Below are 17025 nucleotides of genomic sequence, written 5' to 3' on the forward strand. Positions count from 1 at the left end.
CCCTTGTTTGTCCTGAACAGTTGAACTGCCTGCTGTTCTTCAGTAAAAATTTTCAGGTCCCACAAATTTTTTGGTTTTCCAGCATTTTTTAAATGTATGAGGTGGCAAGGCGGGTCTTTTACCCCACACACGGGGTAAAAGGCCCACCAGCATGGGGTAAAAGGCACACGGTATTAATACAAATACTTCAGCTAAAATAATGTTTTTTTTTTAAATAATGTCTAAGTTAATACTTGTTCAAAACAATCACTTTAGCAAAGTTTGTACTATTTTCTGCTTATTTCGAAAAATAATATAATTTTTTGTTCAATTTTTTGTTCAATTATTCTACAGCATGACTTCACGATTCAGTTCGGCTCATCAATGATTACCCCATCAACTTCGGTCAGAAATCTTGATGTAATCTTTGATGACCAGCTGACCTTCAAAGAGCACATTGCAAAGACTGCTCGATCCTGCAGGTTTGCACGACACAACATCAGAAAGATCAGACCCTTTCTGACAAAGCATGATGCACAACTTCTTGTCCAGGCCCTTGTTGTTTCTAGACTGGACTACTGCAATGCTCTTCTGGCTGGTCTGCCATCAAACACAATCAAACCTCTACAAATGATTCAGAATGCAGCGGCACGACTGATCTTCAACAAGCCCAAAGGAGCGCATGTTACACCTCTCTTCATCTCCTTGCACTGACTACCAGTGGCAGCTCGCATCAAGTTCAAGACACTGATGCTTGCGTACAGAACGACCACAGGCTCAGCACCCTCCTACTTCCACTCACTATTACGAACCTACATCCCCTCCAGAAGTCTGAGATCTGCTAGTGAGCGATGCCTTGTGGTACCATCATAGAGAGGCTCAAAATCACTCTCCAGAACATTCTCGTTCACCGTTCCTGGCTGGTGGAATGATCTTCCCACCCCTATCCAGAATGCTGGATCCCTGTCAATCTTCAAGCAACAACTGCTAAACACTTTAACCCTTGCTGAACACGTGGTCGATTTTGAAAGCGAAAGTGAAACCAATAAAACAGAGCAAATAAGACAGCGACTGCACGCTTTAGCGAGCGTCAGCTCGTTTAAATTAGGCTACATAGGCCTATAATTTGGTTAATATATTTATCAAAACAAATCCAACCGAATAGAACTCCACGCTTTTGAGCCGACTTTAATATCCGGCAGATGGCGCTGTTGTGAAGCTAATCGAGTATCGGCCTTCATCTCTACCGTTAGGAAGAAAATGTCAGAATGAACGAATGTAGCTTGTTTACACTCCAACATCCATTATTCATTTAAAATTAAACTGGCATCGCTGCTTCCCCACATGCCATTGCCAACTTAGCCATTGTGATAGAATAGGCTATTTTATGTAAACAATAAATAAGTTTATTTAAAAGTTGTTAATAGCCTATCTATTAAGTGCAGCATTAATAACTGGTGGTCAATCAGGTATTGTAGGCCTATGTTATCGTTTTCGCATCACAGTAGCTGTCAGGGTATTTATGTTAACGCACTTCTTCCTGATCTTCACTGTGTGCGGAAAAACGCGCAATAACGCGCTCATCACCGCCTGACCACGCCTGGAAGGTTTGGGGCGGAGAGTCACAGTAAACTAAGTTGAAGGATCGAGACATTTTTACATTTCTCAGATTTCTCGGGCTCTTCAGAAGTGGAAAATGTCGGGAGTCGCCTCTACCGTGGCCAAGAAGAGAGCGCAGGCTGCAGGGTTTGGAACTAACGCCAATGCCACCAAATACCTCAACCAGGACTTTGAGGCGCTCAGGAGACAGTGTCTCAGCGGAGGGACCCTGTTCTCAGACCCGTATTTCACAGCCGCGCCCGAATCCCTGGGCTTTAAAGAACTCGGACCCAGCTCGTATAAAACCAGAGGAATAGCCTGGAAAAGACCTAGGGTATGCTTTCAGTATCATAAGTTTTAATATCAAGGGCATCATTCGTTCACTTGTAAAGGTTAAACGGGAAATCATGCACTTTCTATTTTTATTTAAGATGCGTTATGTTGGACCGTTATCCATTTCTTTGCGAACGAAAGAGTTTCCGTACATCTTTCTTTGCACAAGTCGCGTTCTTGCGTTCTGTTTGCTATTTTTAATAACTTCAATAGCTGCATTTGTCGAACTGACGTATTCTTGGCTGCGTGTCGCTTTTTAGGGGCGCGTCGAGAGCGTTGCGTTTCAGCGGCGTTGCAAAACAGTCCAACTTTAAAAAGTCTTCTCGTGACCAGTGTGGGATTATAGAGGTGCGTTCCAAATGCTGCGTTCCAAATGCTCATTTAGAGTCTGAAAGACTTTTTAAGCTAATTGCTAAAGGTTTTGTCATATATTCGTGTTATGCAAATTTGTCTATATGTGACCATGGACCACAAATTGAGATTAAGATTTATACATCATCCTTAAAATGAATAAATAATTTTTCCATTGATTTATGGTTTGTTACACTGCAAAACCCAACAAGGGTAACTCAAACCGTTTGAGTAAACAAATTCCCCTTGGTTTAAACCATGTAAGTTTTAATTAAGTGATTAATTAAGTGCTGTTTGAGCATTAGTGATGAACACCTGCTGTTAACAAACAGAATCACTGAAGAAAAGAGAAACACCATCACCTTAGATGAAATAAACTGAAATAGAATGCATTAAGGCGAGACACTGCAGGTGAATAGGGTAAAAAAAATAACTAATAGTTATCACCTTACTTACCTAGTTGATTGATTACATTGATAATTGCAAACATTTTTTGTGTGACAAGCTTTCTAAAATGTTAGGTTTAAATATGCAAATGAGGCATTATTTAATGAAATATGTGCTAATTTGCATACATTTCTAGAACAAAAATCTAAACACTGGATGAAGTTGGTTTCAAAATTCTTATTTCATTTTATTGACATATTAGAGTCAAAAGTTTTTACAGAGGGAATTTTGGGTATCTCATTTTGTCACTCCATGATTCAGAAAATACTTAGAACAGACAGAAAACAATACATTTTCACAATTTTTGTGGAAAAAAAATGCATTCTGTTTAAATGGATGGTGTATTGATTATAGTAAAAGTGATTCTAAGAGCCAGCGGTTCTGTGACAGTCAGTTAATATAAAGGACTTTCCAAACAGTTTGCCCACAAAAAAAAAAAAAAAAAGTTTTAATCTATGGTAGCAGCTTGTGAACCTCAACAATGGTGACCATAAAAAAAAATGCATTGCAACATGATTATTATTTATTATTTATTTTTTAAATGGTATATAAAAGTTTTGATGTATTTACGGTAGGAAATTTACAAAATATCTTCATGGAACTGTTTCCTTCTTTACATAATATCCTAATGATTTTTTGGCAGAAAGAATAATCGATCATTTTGACCCATACAATGTATTGTTGGATATCGCTACAAATATACTTATGACTGGTTTTGTGGTCCAGGGTCACATATAATGTTTTGTCAATGATCCGCCCGATAATCCTAATAACTTGACCAGCCTACTGTTGCTATGGTTACCGTAATGCAATTTCTGTTTATTCTATTTATTCATTTTCACCAGGTGGTCAGATTAACAGCTGCTATTTTAATAAGTAAATATATCCTATTTTATGATTAGCTTTGTATATAGACCCACATATGAATGTAATCTCAATGTTTTAGTGTCTATGCTTTCCTTTTCATATCTGATTATTAGCCTGATTCTACATTTCAAAAAGGGTGTTATTGATGTCTTTTGCAGGAGCTGTGCTCAAACCCACAATTCATCGTCGGTGGAGCTACACGGACGGATATCTGTCAAGGAGCTCTGGGTAAAAGATTAAAAACATTCATCGACCTGCAAGAAACAAATTTTGAGATCCTTTGTTAATTCTCCTGGTTTGACTAAATGTGAAGAACCTGTCCATTATAGCCTACAGACTGTGTCTCCAAGTCAACAATACAACTCACTAAGTCACAGATGTCTTCTCGCTCTCCTCTCCTTATGTTAATTCTTGAAACACAGGATGCCTGCAAGTCAGTATTGTGTGCTTAACGTTTTAACTGCCTCAACCAGAAAATTAGCTTCCAGCCAACTGTGGCGCAATCAACGCTGTAAAAATGTTCTGTCAGGTAACCTCAAATGTGCTTTGTGGCATGATTCTTTGTAAAAGGTAACTAATTATTTACATCATTGCTTTGAATGGAAAGTAAAAATTAGAAACACAAGTTACTTTTACACTGAGACGCTCTCCTAAATCTTAAAAACGTGTTTACTTTAGCAGTCCTGTTTTGAGCTCTAAACCTGTATTTAAGCCACCGATATAGTTGTAAGCAACAACGAATTGGCTGTAACTACAAAAATGTGGGTTTTAAAGTGGCATAAGTGCGTTTACACCTGAATGTTAGATTTTTGGTGTAAATTCACTGAATCAAAACTGAATTGTTTCTTGGCTGTATGATGGTGGTGTTACTTTACTCCCTAATTTGATAAACAAATTTTATTGCATAATGCACATTACTTGTAACTGTGGTAAAGCCCATTATTAATTCTACGAAGCCTTAACAATGAATTAAGTTAATTGTGAACAAGCAAACACGCGCGCACACACGCGCACACACACACACACACACACAATGTAATTCCTAGAATAAGGGCGGGTCAGTATTTGAAGGATTCTTTTAACCTAGTGCTCATTCCAGTGTGGTTATTGTTAACTCAAACTAAAGCTAGTAAAAAAGTGTTTGGTGAAATAAAATAAAATAGAAATATTATATGAAAAAAAAAAATGAAATAAACTAACTGAAATAAAAATCTGAAATACTAAAATTCCTAAAATAATAATAAAAAAATATATAACTATTTTAAAAAAAGTTATAATAATGATATAACAAAAATGACATCAAAATTGAATAAATTTAAACTAAAATTAAAATAAAAACTGAAAATTAGGAAATAAAAAAGCTGATTAAAAATATCAATATATACTATAATAGTAGCCTATATAAGCAACACTTGAGGCTCATTGCATTTTCGTCTTTCTATCAGCTTTTCTCCTCTTTAAATAGTACAGTATGTAGGTTTTGATATCTATCTATCTGTCTGTCTATCTATCTATCTATCTATCTATCTATCTATCTATCTATCTATCTATCTATCTATCTATCTATCTATCTATCTATCTATCTATCTATCTATCCACTGTCCAAAAGCAGTTTGGAGGACTTGGAGCAACCAACTTCTATCTCAAAAGTTAATTTACATCATATTAGCTTTACACTAGTAACTTTAGTAACTTTACCCTCCCCTTCTGTACCTAATCTCACTTTCTTTTGCCTCATTCGTTCCTGTTTGTTGTGTTTACCACTAACCGAATGGCTGAGCCAAACACATAATACAAACCATCCAAACCTAGAAACTAGCCAGAGGGATTTTGCACACAACCCTTTTTGTTATTAAAGGCTGCAGTTAAAGAGAGAAGAACTTGGCTGTATGTATCCCGTAAAGTCTTGCATTAGAAACATACACGCAATGGCTGTAATGCGATACATGTGTCAGACTGCAGGAAAAGCAGCCTGTTGTCTTTTGAGGAGGGCACATTCAAGTCTCTGCAATTTCTACATACGTCTGCTGTCTCAGATTTGCAGCTCACCACTTGGCGTGACACGAAAACCACAATGGCGCTCATTGGCTGCCTGGTTCGATCATGAGTTTCATTTGCATCCCTCAAAATGTGTCTGTTCTTACTTGTCTTGCAGGCGTTTTGAACGTCACATTAAAAACGGTTGTCAAAGTTTCATTTTGCATTCCAAATGCAAGTATATGTAACTTAATTTCCATATCCATTAAAGATTTTAGTGAAAACAGGCCTGTATGTGGCTGTTTTAGCTACAGACCACAGAGCGGTCGTAAACACAGTCACAGTCTCACTTCCTGTCTCGCCGTCTCTCAGGTGACTGCTGGCTGCTAGCGGCCATTGCCTCTCTGACCCTGAATGAAGACGTTCTGGCGCGAGTGGTGCCCCCTGGACAGGGCTTCGGTGACAATTATGCTGGAATCTTCCATTTCCAGGTATCTGCAAGTTACACTGTTACAGTAAATGTGTCACTTTGCATGCTAATGTAAAACATGGACATTACTTTTGTGCAGTGGTTTATTGCTCAGTGCATTTATAATTGTATTAGTAGGCTATTCAAAAATAAACAACACTCCTTAAAAATACTGTGGTGATATCATGGTATTACCATAGTGAATGTCCAGAAAACATGGCATTGCCAAACAAGCATGGTAATACTATAGTACATTTTCATAAATAAAAAGAATTGTAATGCTATAGCGTAGGTTCAAAAAAATCATGGTAATATATAGTTCATGTCCAAAAAAATGACGGTATTATGTAAAAAAACAAAAAAAAACAATGTGGTAATACAGTACATATCTAATAAAAATATAGTAGTACTGTAGTATATGAGCAAAAACATGGTATTACCATGGCTATTTATATTACCATTCAAAAGTTCAGTAAAGGAGTCTGAAAGAAATGAATTCTTATTCAATTTCAAACATTTATTCAGCAAAGATGCATTAAATTGATCAAATGTGACAGTGAAGACATTTATAATGCAACAAAAAGATAACAAAATGCTGTTCTTTTGAACTTTCTATTCATCAAATAATCCTGAGAAAATATTATGGTTTCCACAAAAATGTGAAGCGCTAAAACTGCTTTCAACATATATAATAATAAGAAATAATTCTTGAGCATCAAATAATATCAGAATGATTTCTGAAGGATCATGTGACACTGAAGACTGGAGTAATGATGCTGAAAATACAGCTTTGCATAACAGCAATTAATTACATCTTCAAATATATGCGAATAGAAAACAGTTCATTTAAATCGTAAAAATATTTCACATTGTTACTGTTTTTACTGTATATTTGATTACTTCTTTCAAAAGCATTAAAACTTTTGAATGGTAGTGTGTATGGTAATGCCATAGTACATGACCAAAAAGCATAATAATAGCATAGTATAAGTCTAAAAGCCATCATAATAGTTCACGTACACCAAAAGTAAAAATATTTGGTGCTTTTTGCTTACTGCTTTTAATGCAGAGTTTGACTCTAATATATTAGTATATGGGTGTCTTTCACACGTTTTGAGATTGAACAGATAATGTGAGTCTGTACCCTTCACCTCCATCCTTTAGTTCTGGCAGTTTGGCGAGTGGGTGGATGTTGTCATTGATGACCGGCTGCCAGTGAAAGATGGCGAGCTGGTTTTTGTTCACTCCGCCGAGGGAAACGAGTTCTGGAGCGCCCTGCTGGAGAAGGCCTATGCGAAGTTAGTGTTTGTGTGTGTTGTTTCTTGCGTTTTTGTGTACTCACAGTAGAACCGCCACAACCAGAAAATGTATTTATTCATGGAACGTACTTTCTAAGAATAAACAACAGGTTACTTGTTTGTTTTCTTTAGAAACGTCAACTGATTTGAATTATTACTCACAATTTATTTATTCATTTTTGAATTTGTCGTTTGGACAATTCTATATAATTTAAAAGACTAGTGCAAAAAAAAACTCCACATGTACTGTCTGGATCTGGTTGATAGTGGACTTTGCATACAAGCACAGCTTTACTTACAGCAGGTGTATTCCTCAAATAAGGGTGTGGTATGTTTTTAACCTAGTGCTTAACCTGGCTAGTAGCTTTCACTCCCTTGCTATATATTTCTCTCTTACTCTCATTCTTTAGTGTTTATCATTGCCATCCGAACACATAATGTGGACCAGCTGTTGTTTGTTGCATTGTTGTGTGTAAGAATGCATTTACAGCCAGTGACTTGCTAATTTTGGAAATGGCCCCGCCCACAAGTGGTGTTGTCATACATGAGCATTTATAATAGGGATGAAATGCAGTGCTGCAGTGATGACATGCTTTTGCAGGCCAACCTGTAAATAACCATTAACCGGGTTCCTTTGCCCAAAACCTAATCTGATTTCTACATTGGCTTTTGGATTACTGCCGAAAATAAGCTCTTGTGACCGAAAAAAGTTTATGACTCTTTCATGTTTTGTTTATCATGATTATCTTCAAAGATTAACACAGCTTTTATGAATTTTATAGCATAAATACAGTCGTCAGAGGTAAAAAGCTAAACTTGGGCTATAGGCTAAACAAACTACATCAAGGTCACATGACTTCGCTAACATTAGGCTTCTGAAAACTCTTTCAGTCATTTTCCTGAAAGACTGAGCTATAATAGTTTGCAAGTGCGAGATTATAAACACAACGAGGCTGTAAAAGTTGAATAGTGACTAGATGAGTTTACCTGTTTGTTGTGATGACATTTGATATCCCTGAAAACCTCTGTAGTCAAATTTAACCCGTTGTTAGCAACCAAGTAAAAGCTTTTAAAAATCATAAGGGGGTGTTAGAATAAAACATGAGCATATGTTGAGCTTGTGTTCACCACAGACCTTAAAAATCCATTTTAAAAACCCAGTGACTTCAGGATGATCAAATCAAAAATGCTAAAATGCTAACTTCTTTCCAGGTTTTGGCCTACAAAAAATATGTGCAGCAGTCTGTGCACTGTGGATTATGTTGAGCAATATAGCCATTTTTACATAATTTCTCTTAATAGTTTTCATAGTTTTATAGTTTTTCCTTTTCTGCACTTAGAGATATTCTGTTCTTCATTCTATATTTCTGCCATTAATTCTACAGCACATTTACAGCTAGTTATCTGTAATGAATTAAATTTTAACCACTCAGTAAATATTTGACCATGACATAACAGAGAAGGAAGTAATTTCATGATTCCTAAATGGAGCTCCATCCTTTTCGTAGACATTCAAGTGTGCGAAACAACAATTAAGTCCATTTTAATCTTTGCATAGTATCAAAAATGGATTTACAGTAGTTTCTCTAAATGAGACTGTTTAACAATAGGTCTTAAATAATTTCTCAAACTGAGCTCAAAGACATGTGCGTACATGTAATGTACATGTTTTATGGTCTCTGGCAGGGTGAACGGCTGTTATGAAGCTCTGTCTGGAGGATCCACCAGTGAGGGTTTTGAGGATTTCACTGGAGGCATCGCTGAGAACTATGAGCTGAGCAAAGCTCCTTCCAACATGTTTCAGATCATCCAGAAAGCCCTGGAGGCTGGAGCTTTGCTGGGCTGCTCCATCGATGTGAGATTCCTCTGCCTGTATAGGACAATTATTATTATTTGACCAATCAGCAATCACTTTTAGGTCACAAGCCCCGCCCATTTTCAGGAATCCCTGTTTTTTTTTAATTCTGTGATGTAGATCACTAGTGCCGCTGATTCAGAAGCCGTCACCCGTCAGAAGCTGGTGAAAGGCCACGCTTACTCGCTCACAGGGGTGACCGAGGTATGAATAGAGCTATTGGCAGGCCTCTGTTTTTAATAATATAATACATTTTGACATTAGAGTACATTCTGCTTTTTCTCAGGTGAACTATCGTGGCCGCAAGGAGAAACTGGTTCGTATGCGCAACCCTTGGGGGCAGGTGGAGTGGACCGGAGCCTGGAGTGATGGGTACGATTTGAAACAATTTGCTAAATGTAACTGAAATAGCAAAAAATCTTGTGTGATTAAAATGGTTGTTGATTTTGTTAACCACAAAGACAAGACAAAAAATGTGCATCATGACGATAATTTTATTTAAACTTGATGATGGAAAAAAAAACAGTGGCATAACTGTGGGTCTCAATCATTACCATGAGTATTCCGCATACAACCATCATGAAATGAACAAATCTAAAATGTATTCTAAATTTGTGAAAAAATTAAGGAGCAACTGAAACCACATATACAAAAATCACATACTCAAATAAATAATCCACACACTTATTACTGAATGAAACCCAATGTTTACTCAATGTTTTTGCATGTATTTTTGTTAAATATTTATACAAAATCAATAAATAAATTGTTGAATTTGGAAATGAGTCATTAATAACAGAGGTTTTTATTTACATATACCATTCTTAAAGGTACAGTACAAATAAAAGTTTCATGTTAAGGGTCAACGAGAGGGTGTATATTGAGACTATTTGGAATGCAATAAATCCTGACTCCTGATAAAATTATATGATATGGCCTCTGTGAATTATTTTGAATATTTTTAATGGACTTCTATGAAACTAATTTGGAAACAGTAGCATCACTGATGGTTATATGTTTATTTTCTCTTTCATGTAGTTCATCCGAATGGAACAGTATTGCCGCTTCAGAGCGGCCGAACGCCAACGCTGAGGATGGAGAATTTTGGTGCGTTTACAAAATTCTTTATCTATGGATCCAGATGGATCTAGATACTGTAATCTAGACACTTGGATTTTATATTCCTTCCTATTCTCCATGCGTTATATATTATATAATATATTTTCTCTGTCTGTTCAGGATGTCCTTCTCAGAATTCCTTAGCCATTACTCTCGTATAGAGATCTGCACTCTGACCCCGGATGCCATTACCAGCGACTCAGTTAAACACTGGGCCGTGACCAACCACGACGGCACATGGAGGAGAGGCTCTACTGCTGGGGGCTGCAGAAACAATGCTTGTGAGCACAACATACACAAACACACAATCAGGCATCGGAAATCAAATTCTCAAATTTTTGTGAATCGCTTCATTTCAGTGCAAAAATTGACTGATATGGACAAAGTTCAGTTGGTTTGGTTTGTTTAACAAGCCAAACCCAAATGTTGTGGGTTCGAGTCTCAGGTCTGGCAGGGATTGTAGGTGGGGGAGTGAATATCCAACACTCTCTCCACCCTCAATACCACGACTGAGGTGAGACCCTTGAGCAAGGCACCGAACCCCCAACTGCTCCCCGGGTGCCGCAGCAATGGCTGCCCACTGCTCCACGGGTGTATGTTCACTACTGCGTGTACACTTGGATGGGTTAAATGCAGAGAACAAATTCTGAGTATGGATTACCATACTTGGCCACACGCCACTTCCATTTTTTGTGGTGCATTGTGTAATTTATTCAGTAAACGTTTCCATTGTAGTTACGCTTATTTTATTTTACCTGCATCTTGGTGTTACAAAGTTTGGTTTAGTTTTTTTAATAATATTGCTGACGGCTATGACTATTAACTAGCATTTTGGGATATCGCTTTAAAAAATGCTGAATGGAAACGCCAAGATGTGCATAAATACATAAAAATACACAAAAAAATACATAAAAAACTTATGGATTGGATAAATTGGATAAATTGTTCATAAACTACGATGGAAACACAACTACCGAATAAATTCCTCAATGCGCATCAAAAAAGTCATGTGACTTTGCGCAATGGGAAAGCATAACTGGACTAACCAGCAGAGCTGTAACATGGGGAGCATGACAACGGATTTAGGCATCCAAATGCAAGACTTTATTTCCAAAATGGTCAAAACAGGCAGGGACGAGCACCAGCAAACAGTATAATCCAAGGCAGAGGCAAAAGAGTAATCCAATAGACAGGCAATGGTCAGGGCAGGCAGCAAACAATCAAAAAACAAGGAAACAATCCAAGGATCAAAAACACAGGTAAACTAGGGAACACGGAAAGGCTAAACTCAGAAACTAAGAACAAGGAATGGCTATGCAATAATCAGAGGTCTTGGAGTGTGTGTGAACAACTTTTATACTAGACAAGGAGACCACATGACAAAACTAACCAATGAGAACAAGACACATGTAACTAGATTGCCAACCACCAATTAGTTGAAGGAAGAAGAAGAAGAAGAAGAAGACACATGTAACCAAGGAACCAATCAGAACATAACACAGACAAGGGTAGCACATGACAAGATCACATGAGGGGAAAGGAACACACGAGAAATGGAGTCCAGAATACAGGGGCAAGAGTCTGAGGTGGAGTGCCCTCTGGTGAGAGTCCAGGGCACTCCAGCTGGTGATCGTGACAAGATCAATGTTGCTGCACAGAATCTGAAATGCTGTTTTGGTCATTCTGAAATAAAGTGGTTTGGTATAATTACCTCCCAGAACTGAACAAACTACTCCCAAACAGTAGACATCTGCCTCCAAAAGTAAGATAAAACATGACTGCATTTATTTATGTTTCGTCTATGCACTTTTTTGATATTTGGTGGCAGATTATCAGGAAGTTGCGATTTTATTTTCTTCATCTTGCTGGATGGTAGGCTAATGGTGCTTTATTGGCAAACATTTTACAATTTTGCACATAAGGTAAATTTGCAACTTTGATTAATGCATAGCTATTGAGACCTTCTAAGTTATTCAGTTGGCTAAATGTGTTTCCATTGATGTTTTGCGTACTTTATTTTATACGCATCTTGGTGTTACGAAGCTCGGTTGGTTTGGTTTGTTTAATTAATAACTCGCTGACGACATCCATTCATTGCTTCTCAGACACATTCTGGATGAATCCTCAATATGTGATTAGGCTGAATGAAGAAGATGACGATCCAGGTGATAATGAGGTGGGCTGCAGTTTCGTGGTGGGTTTGATTCAGAAGAACAGGCGCCGTCTGAGGAAAGCGGGAGAGGACATGCACACTATTGGCTTTGCTATTTATGAGGTGGGTGGAGACACAAGGAGCCGACTACACATTGTGATTATGATGTATGGAGAGGAAATTAACATAATTACTTTAGTAGAACCCCCAGATTACATTTGTATAACATCAAGATTTCTTTTTGTTTGCTTCCACAGTTACCTTCACAGGTAAGAGTTAAACTCATTTACCTTGACCAATCATACCATTAATCACAGTACTTCTGGCTCACTGATTGGCCTTTGTCTCTGTCAGTTTCACGGTCAGCGTGACGTGCACCTCGATAAGAACTTCTTCCTGACACACGCGCAGAAAGCTCGCTCTGAGACTTTCGTTAACCTGAGAGAGGTCTGCACACGCTTCAAGCTGCCTCCTGGAGAGTACCTCGTCGTGCCGTCCACCTTCGAGGCCAACAAGGATGGAGACTTTTGCCTGCGCGTCTTTTCCGAAAAACAGACCGAAACACTGTAACGTATCTCACCAGTGTAAAGTTGATCTACTATATGCCAGTATGACTGTGCATATTTTTATTTTGAATACTTGGTTCTGAATTTGATTGGATAATCTTGTGTTTATTCCCAGACCATGTGATGACCCTGTGGATGCTGAATTACCTGATGTAAGCAAATCACAAGATGGCAAAGCTCTTAAAAGTCAGCCAAAAGTTTCCAACCAAAGTGGCAAATTCAACTTATGCAAAAAATTGGAATATCACATAAAACATTTGCAAATTAAGCACTGTTTCCATATGTGTTCAAGAGAACAAAATCAGCACTCCCTGGGAAATTGGTGCAAAGTATCAATACTAAAAAATGAAAGTTTCGTTTTCCAGTCCTAACTGTTGAGGCAAAGTCACATTATTTTTTTGTTGCACTTTGAAGAATTTATTCAGTGAATGTGTTTCCACACATTTCCACAGTTTATGTACAAATATTCTTATCGTATCGAAAAATGATCCTCCTTTATTGAGTCTATACACGTTTTATAGGAATTTTAAGATTTTATTTGCAACTCTGTGTTTCCATACAGCATATTTAAATGCAAAACAAATCTCAAAATTTGCATAAATGGATGAAAACATTAGCTACTGACTGATTTTCCACGGCCACAAATTGTTGATTAATGCTGAAAATAATTTAATAAAAATAAGTAATTAATAAACACAATGACTACCACTACTACTACTACTAATAATAATAATTATTATTATTATTAGATTTTTTGGTGGTAATCAAGATATTGTCAAAAGGTCTTATTGAACCTGGTACATTTCTTTAAACTATGCTTCCTCTTGCTTTCAGGAGATTGTCTCAGATGATGAAGTTGATTCTGGATTCAGAGGCATGTTTGTAAAACTCGCTGGAGCTGTGAGTAGAGATGACTTGTTATGCAGTAAACATTTATGTTTTTTCAACAACAAAAAAAGCAGAGCAACTGATGCATACTTCTCTCTGTAGGACATGGAAATCTCAGCCTCAGAGCTCATGACTATCTTAAACAAAATCATTGCGAAACGTAAGTACTCTCGCATCCTTTATTTTCTGCTCGAGATCTAATGAAGAGTCTGAGTCTAAGGAGCTGCTTTATGTGTTGTTTTGCAGGAACTGACATAAAGACGGACGGCTTCAGTTTGGAGACGAGCCGTATCATGGTGAACCTCATGGATGTATCCTCTCAGCTGCAGTTGCTTACTTTTCGTTGTTTGTGTTAACATGGCGTATGTGCTTGAGCCTGGAATCACAAGAATTTGGTATGTTGTTGAATTGTAAATTTCCCTTGACTGTATCTCAGGATGGTGGGAATGGAAAACTGGGTTTGGGAGAATTCGCTACTCTGTGGAAGAAAATTCAGCGATACCTTGTAAGAGATACACCAGAAGCCTTTAACACCATTATCCATTTAAAATAATTTCTAAATGTCATGACATGTTGCTCTATTTTATAATAACCCCAGGGAATTTACAAGAAGAATGACATGGATAATTCAGGAACCATAAGCACTCCAGAGCTGCGTTTGGCGCTGAAAGAAGCCGGTGAGTCTCAGATACTCTCACAGAAATCATTTTGGTGGCATATTTTACTATTCACTGCTTGTGTTCTCTTTCCTCTTCTAGGATTCACTCTTAATAACACTATATTCCAGCTACTGGTAGCACGTTACGCAGAGGCAGACATGACTCTTGACTTTGATAACTATGTGGCCTGCCTCATGCGTCTGGAGATGATGTTCCGTAAGTCCCTTGGGTGTTTGTTTACTAAATGTTTTAGCAGATTTGACCCTAAAATCATCATAGAAAATGTCTGCAGATTGTTTATAATGGGGCCTTGTGTAGGGTCAGCGCCCCCTGTAGTTCTGGAGCACCATTAGTAAATTTACCTCTCATTTTCAGGGGTTTTTAAAAAGATGGATCCCCACCAAAGTGGCTTGATTGAGCTGGACTTCCAGCAGGTTTGTCGTGCTATAACATTTTTGAAAATTCAATAATTTGAATATAAATTCAATTTTGCAAATAGATAGATAGATAAATACGTACATACTTTTTAAATATTTTCCTTTGTCTTTTTTAGTGGCTGAACTTCACTATGATTTAGAAGACTGATCGCCAGACCACACCACTCAAGAGTGAATTATTAAAATTACATGTGTTAAATTTTTTTTGTATTTACTTTTATTTTTTTAAATGGTCTATTGCACTTTCCACCAGTCTTACTTTCAAAGTGTTGCATGATTTTATTGCGTTTGACGCTATTTTCGTTTACAAATGCAAGCATCCTTGAACTAGGAGAATCTTAACCACTGTATAATAATAAAAAAGTGTGTTCTTCTTATGAATGTTTGTTTTCTCTCCAAAGGACATTATTAAACACTTTTGAAAGTGTACGAACTTGTGTTTTTGTACATGATTGCATTAAGTAAAGCTGGATTTCCGGTCCCTTTCAGAAATCTTTGCTCAGAGGCAGTTTATTCGGCTCATCACCTGAGATTGAGGTCTCTGCAGAGTAAAAGAGGGCGTTTCTGAATTTGTGGGTGTTTTCAAACTGCTGGGAGTTTCTCAATCATACAAAGAAAATGATCCCCCTTACCTAACCCCACCCCTAAACCTACCATCACTATGACGTCAGCCAATCAGGACACATGGTCTAAAAACGCCCCGATCTGGTAACTCCCATTACTTTGCTGCAGAGACCTATACTTGCATCACCTGTCAATCATTCGTTAGTCCCGCCCTCATAGGCGTGGCCGTGCACTGCGGTACCCTGATTGTTGTGACTCTTCTGCACTGATCCGTTCATCAATCTCTCTTAAAACGCACCTGCTGGGCTGATATAACCATAGTGTCAACTAAACGCTGGTAAGTTTAGCTTCATTTGTCCGTGTCAACTATCTGTGACATCCGTCCGTTTTGTGTCAAAGTGGGAAACCTTCGCCCTATATTTCCAGCAGCTGTCGAAACATTTTTTTTTTTTTTATTTTATTTCTAGCGGTGCTAGTGAATCGGTCTTATTAATTTATAAGCAAAGCGTCATCAATTATTCATAGGGCGTGCATCATACATCCATTGCATGTATATATGTGTGTATATAATTTAAACATTCAGTAATATTGCATTTTCTAGGTTTGTCTAGGTTATGGCCATCTGAACACAAAAATAACTCGGACTGAATTAAATATTACAGTAATAGCTCTATATAAAGCAACATGAGTGAATATGTGCAGCTGTTTTTGAGGGTGTGTTCATTTATCATCTAAAACAAACACTAGAGTGCTGATGTTCAGTCTGGCCTATTGATCTCACATCACAAGACAGCTGACATTTAGTATCAGTAGGCAATGCTGTGTTTACATACCACATTGCAACTCGGAGAAATCCAGTTAAAACTGGTTAAAAGTTCATTATTTTGGTAAAAATTGAATTTGGAGAAGATCCACTGTCCTTTTTATATTATATATATAAATGTGATTGACATGTACATTTACACACTGACATGCAGGCAACAAAAATACAGCAAACTACCATGGTAATATCTTTTTTGGAGATATACCATGGTTTAATAGTTTGAAGTACTTTGGACTTCCATGTAAATATGATGGATATATACACTGTGTAAGAGTATTGTATTGCCACAGGTTAGCATCACACTGTACATGTATTTTGCAACATTAACATGAAACATGAATGTTAGCAATGAGCTGTTTTCTTCTACTGTCTACAATATATTTCTAAATTACCTTTTTCTCCTTAAGCTCGCGGCCCACACAAGGAACCTAAGGTATATTCACCCTCTTTGTCTTTCTGTGGTTGCAGTTCCAGAAAGGAATGATAATGAACTAAATGTCCAATGCTAGCATAGTTATCTTAGCTGGGTCTATGTGGTTTTCTTTAGCTACCACTTAGAGAACTGCCCTCCATGGACATTATCCATGAACTCATGGCTCGTGTAATCATGTAGTCATGTAAGTATTCAGGGTCTGGCAAGGT

The 17025-nt window shown here is 37.5% G+C and overlaps 1 protein-coding gene across 1 annotated transcript; it reads left to right on the forward strand.

The window, feature by feature from the left end:
- The first annotated feature begins 1528 nt into the window (after positions 1–1528).
- LOC306874795 (calpain-2 catalytic subunit-like) lies at positions 1529–15424 on the forward strand. Its single transcript, XM_079425045.1, has 21 exons — positions 1529–1912; positions 3735–3804; positions 5926–6044; positions 7187–7320; positions 9007–9175; positions 9296–9379; positions 9462–9547; positions 10214–10282; positions 10415–10575; positions 12400–12569; positions 12704–12715; positions 12801–13012; positions 13128–13164; positions 13847–13912; positions 14003–14060; positions 14147–14211; positions 14337–14405; positions 14499–14577; positions 14659–14775; positions 14935–14993; positions 15113–15424. The coding sequence occupies exons 1-21, from the start codon at positions 1676–1678 to the stop codon at positions 15134–15136; spliced, it is 2097 nt and encodes a 698-aa protein (XP_079281171.1). The 5' UTR covers positions 1529–1675; the 3' UTR covers positions 15137–15424.
- The last annotated feature ends 1601 nt before the right edge of the window (positions 15425–17025 follow it).

The sequence above is a fragment of the Barbus barbus genome (assembly GCF_936440315.1).
Source record: "Barbus barbus genome assembly, chromosome: 9".
Lineage (NCBI taxonomy): Eukaryota > Metazoa > Chordata > Actinopteri > Cypriniformes > Cyprinidae > Barbus > Barbus barbus.

Bases quoted from the DNA above. Each gene is read 5' to 3' on its own strand.
- LOC306874795 (XM_079425045.1), top strand. From the start codon at position 1,676: ATGTCGGGAGTCGCCTCTACCGTGGCCAAGAAGAGAGCGCAGGCTGCA. The intron at 3,805-5,925 runs GTAAAAGATTAA...GCCGTCTCTCAG, and splicing joins TATCTGTCAAGGAGCTCTGG to GTGACTGCTGGCTGCTAGCG. The intron at 14,061-14,146 runs GTAAGTACTCTC...GTTGTTTTGCAG, and splicing joins AAACAAAATCATTGCGAAAC to GAACTGACATAAAGACGGAC.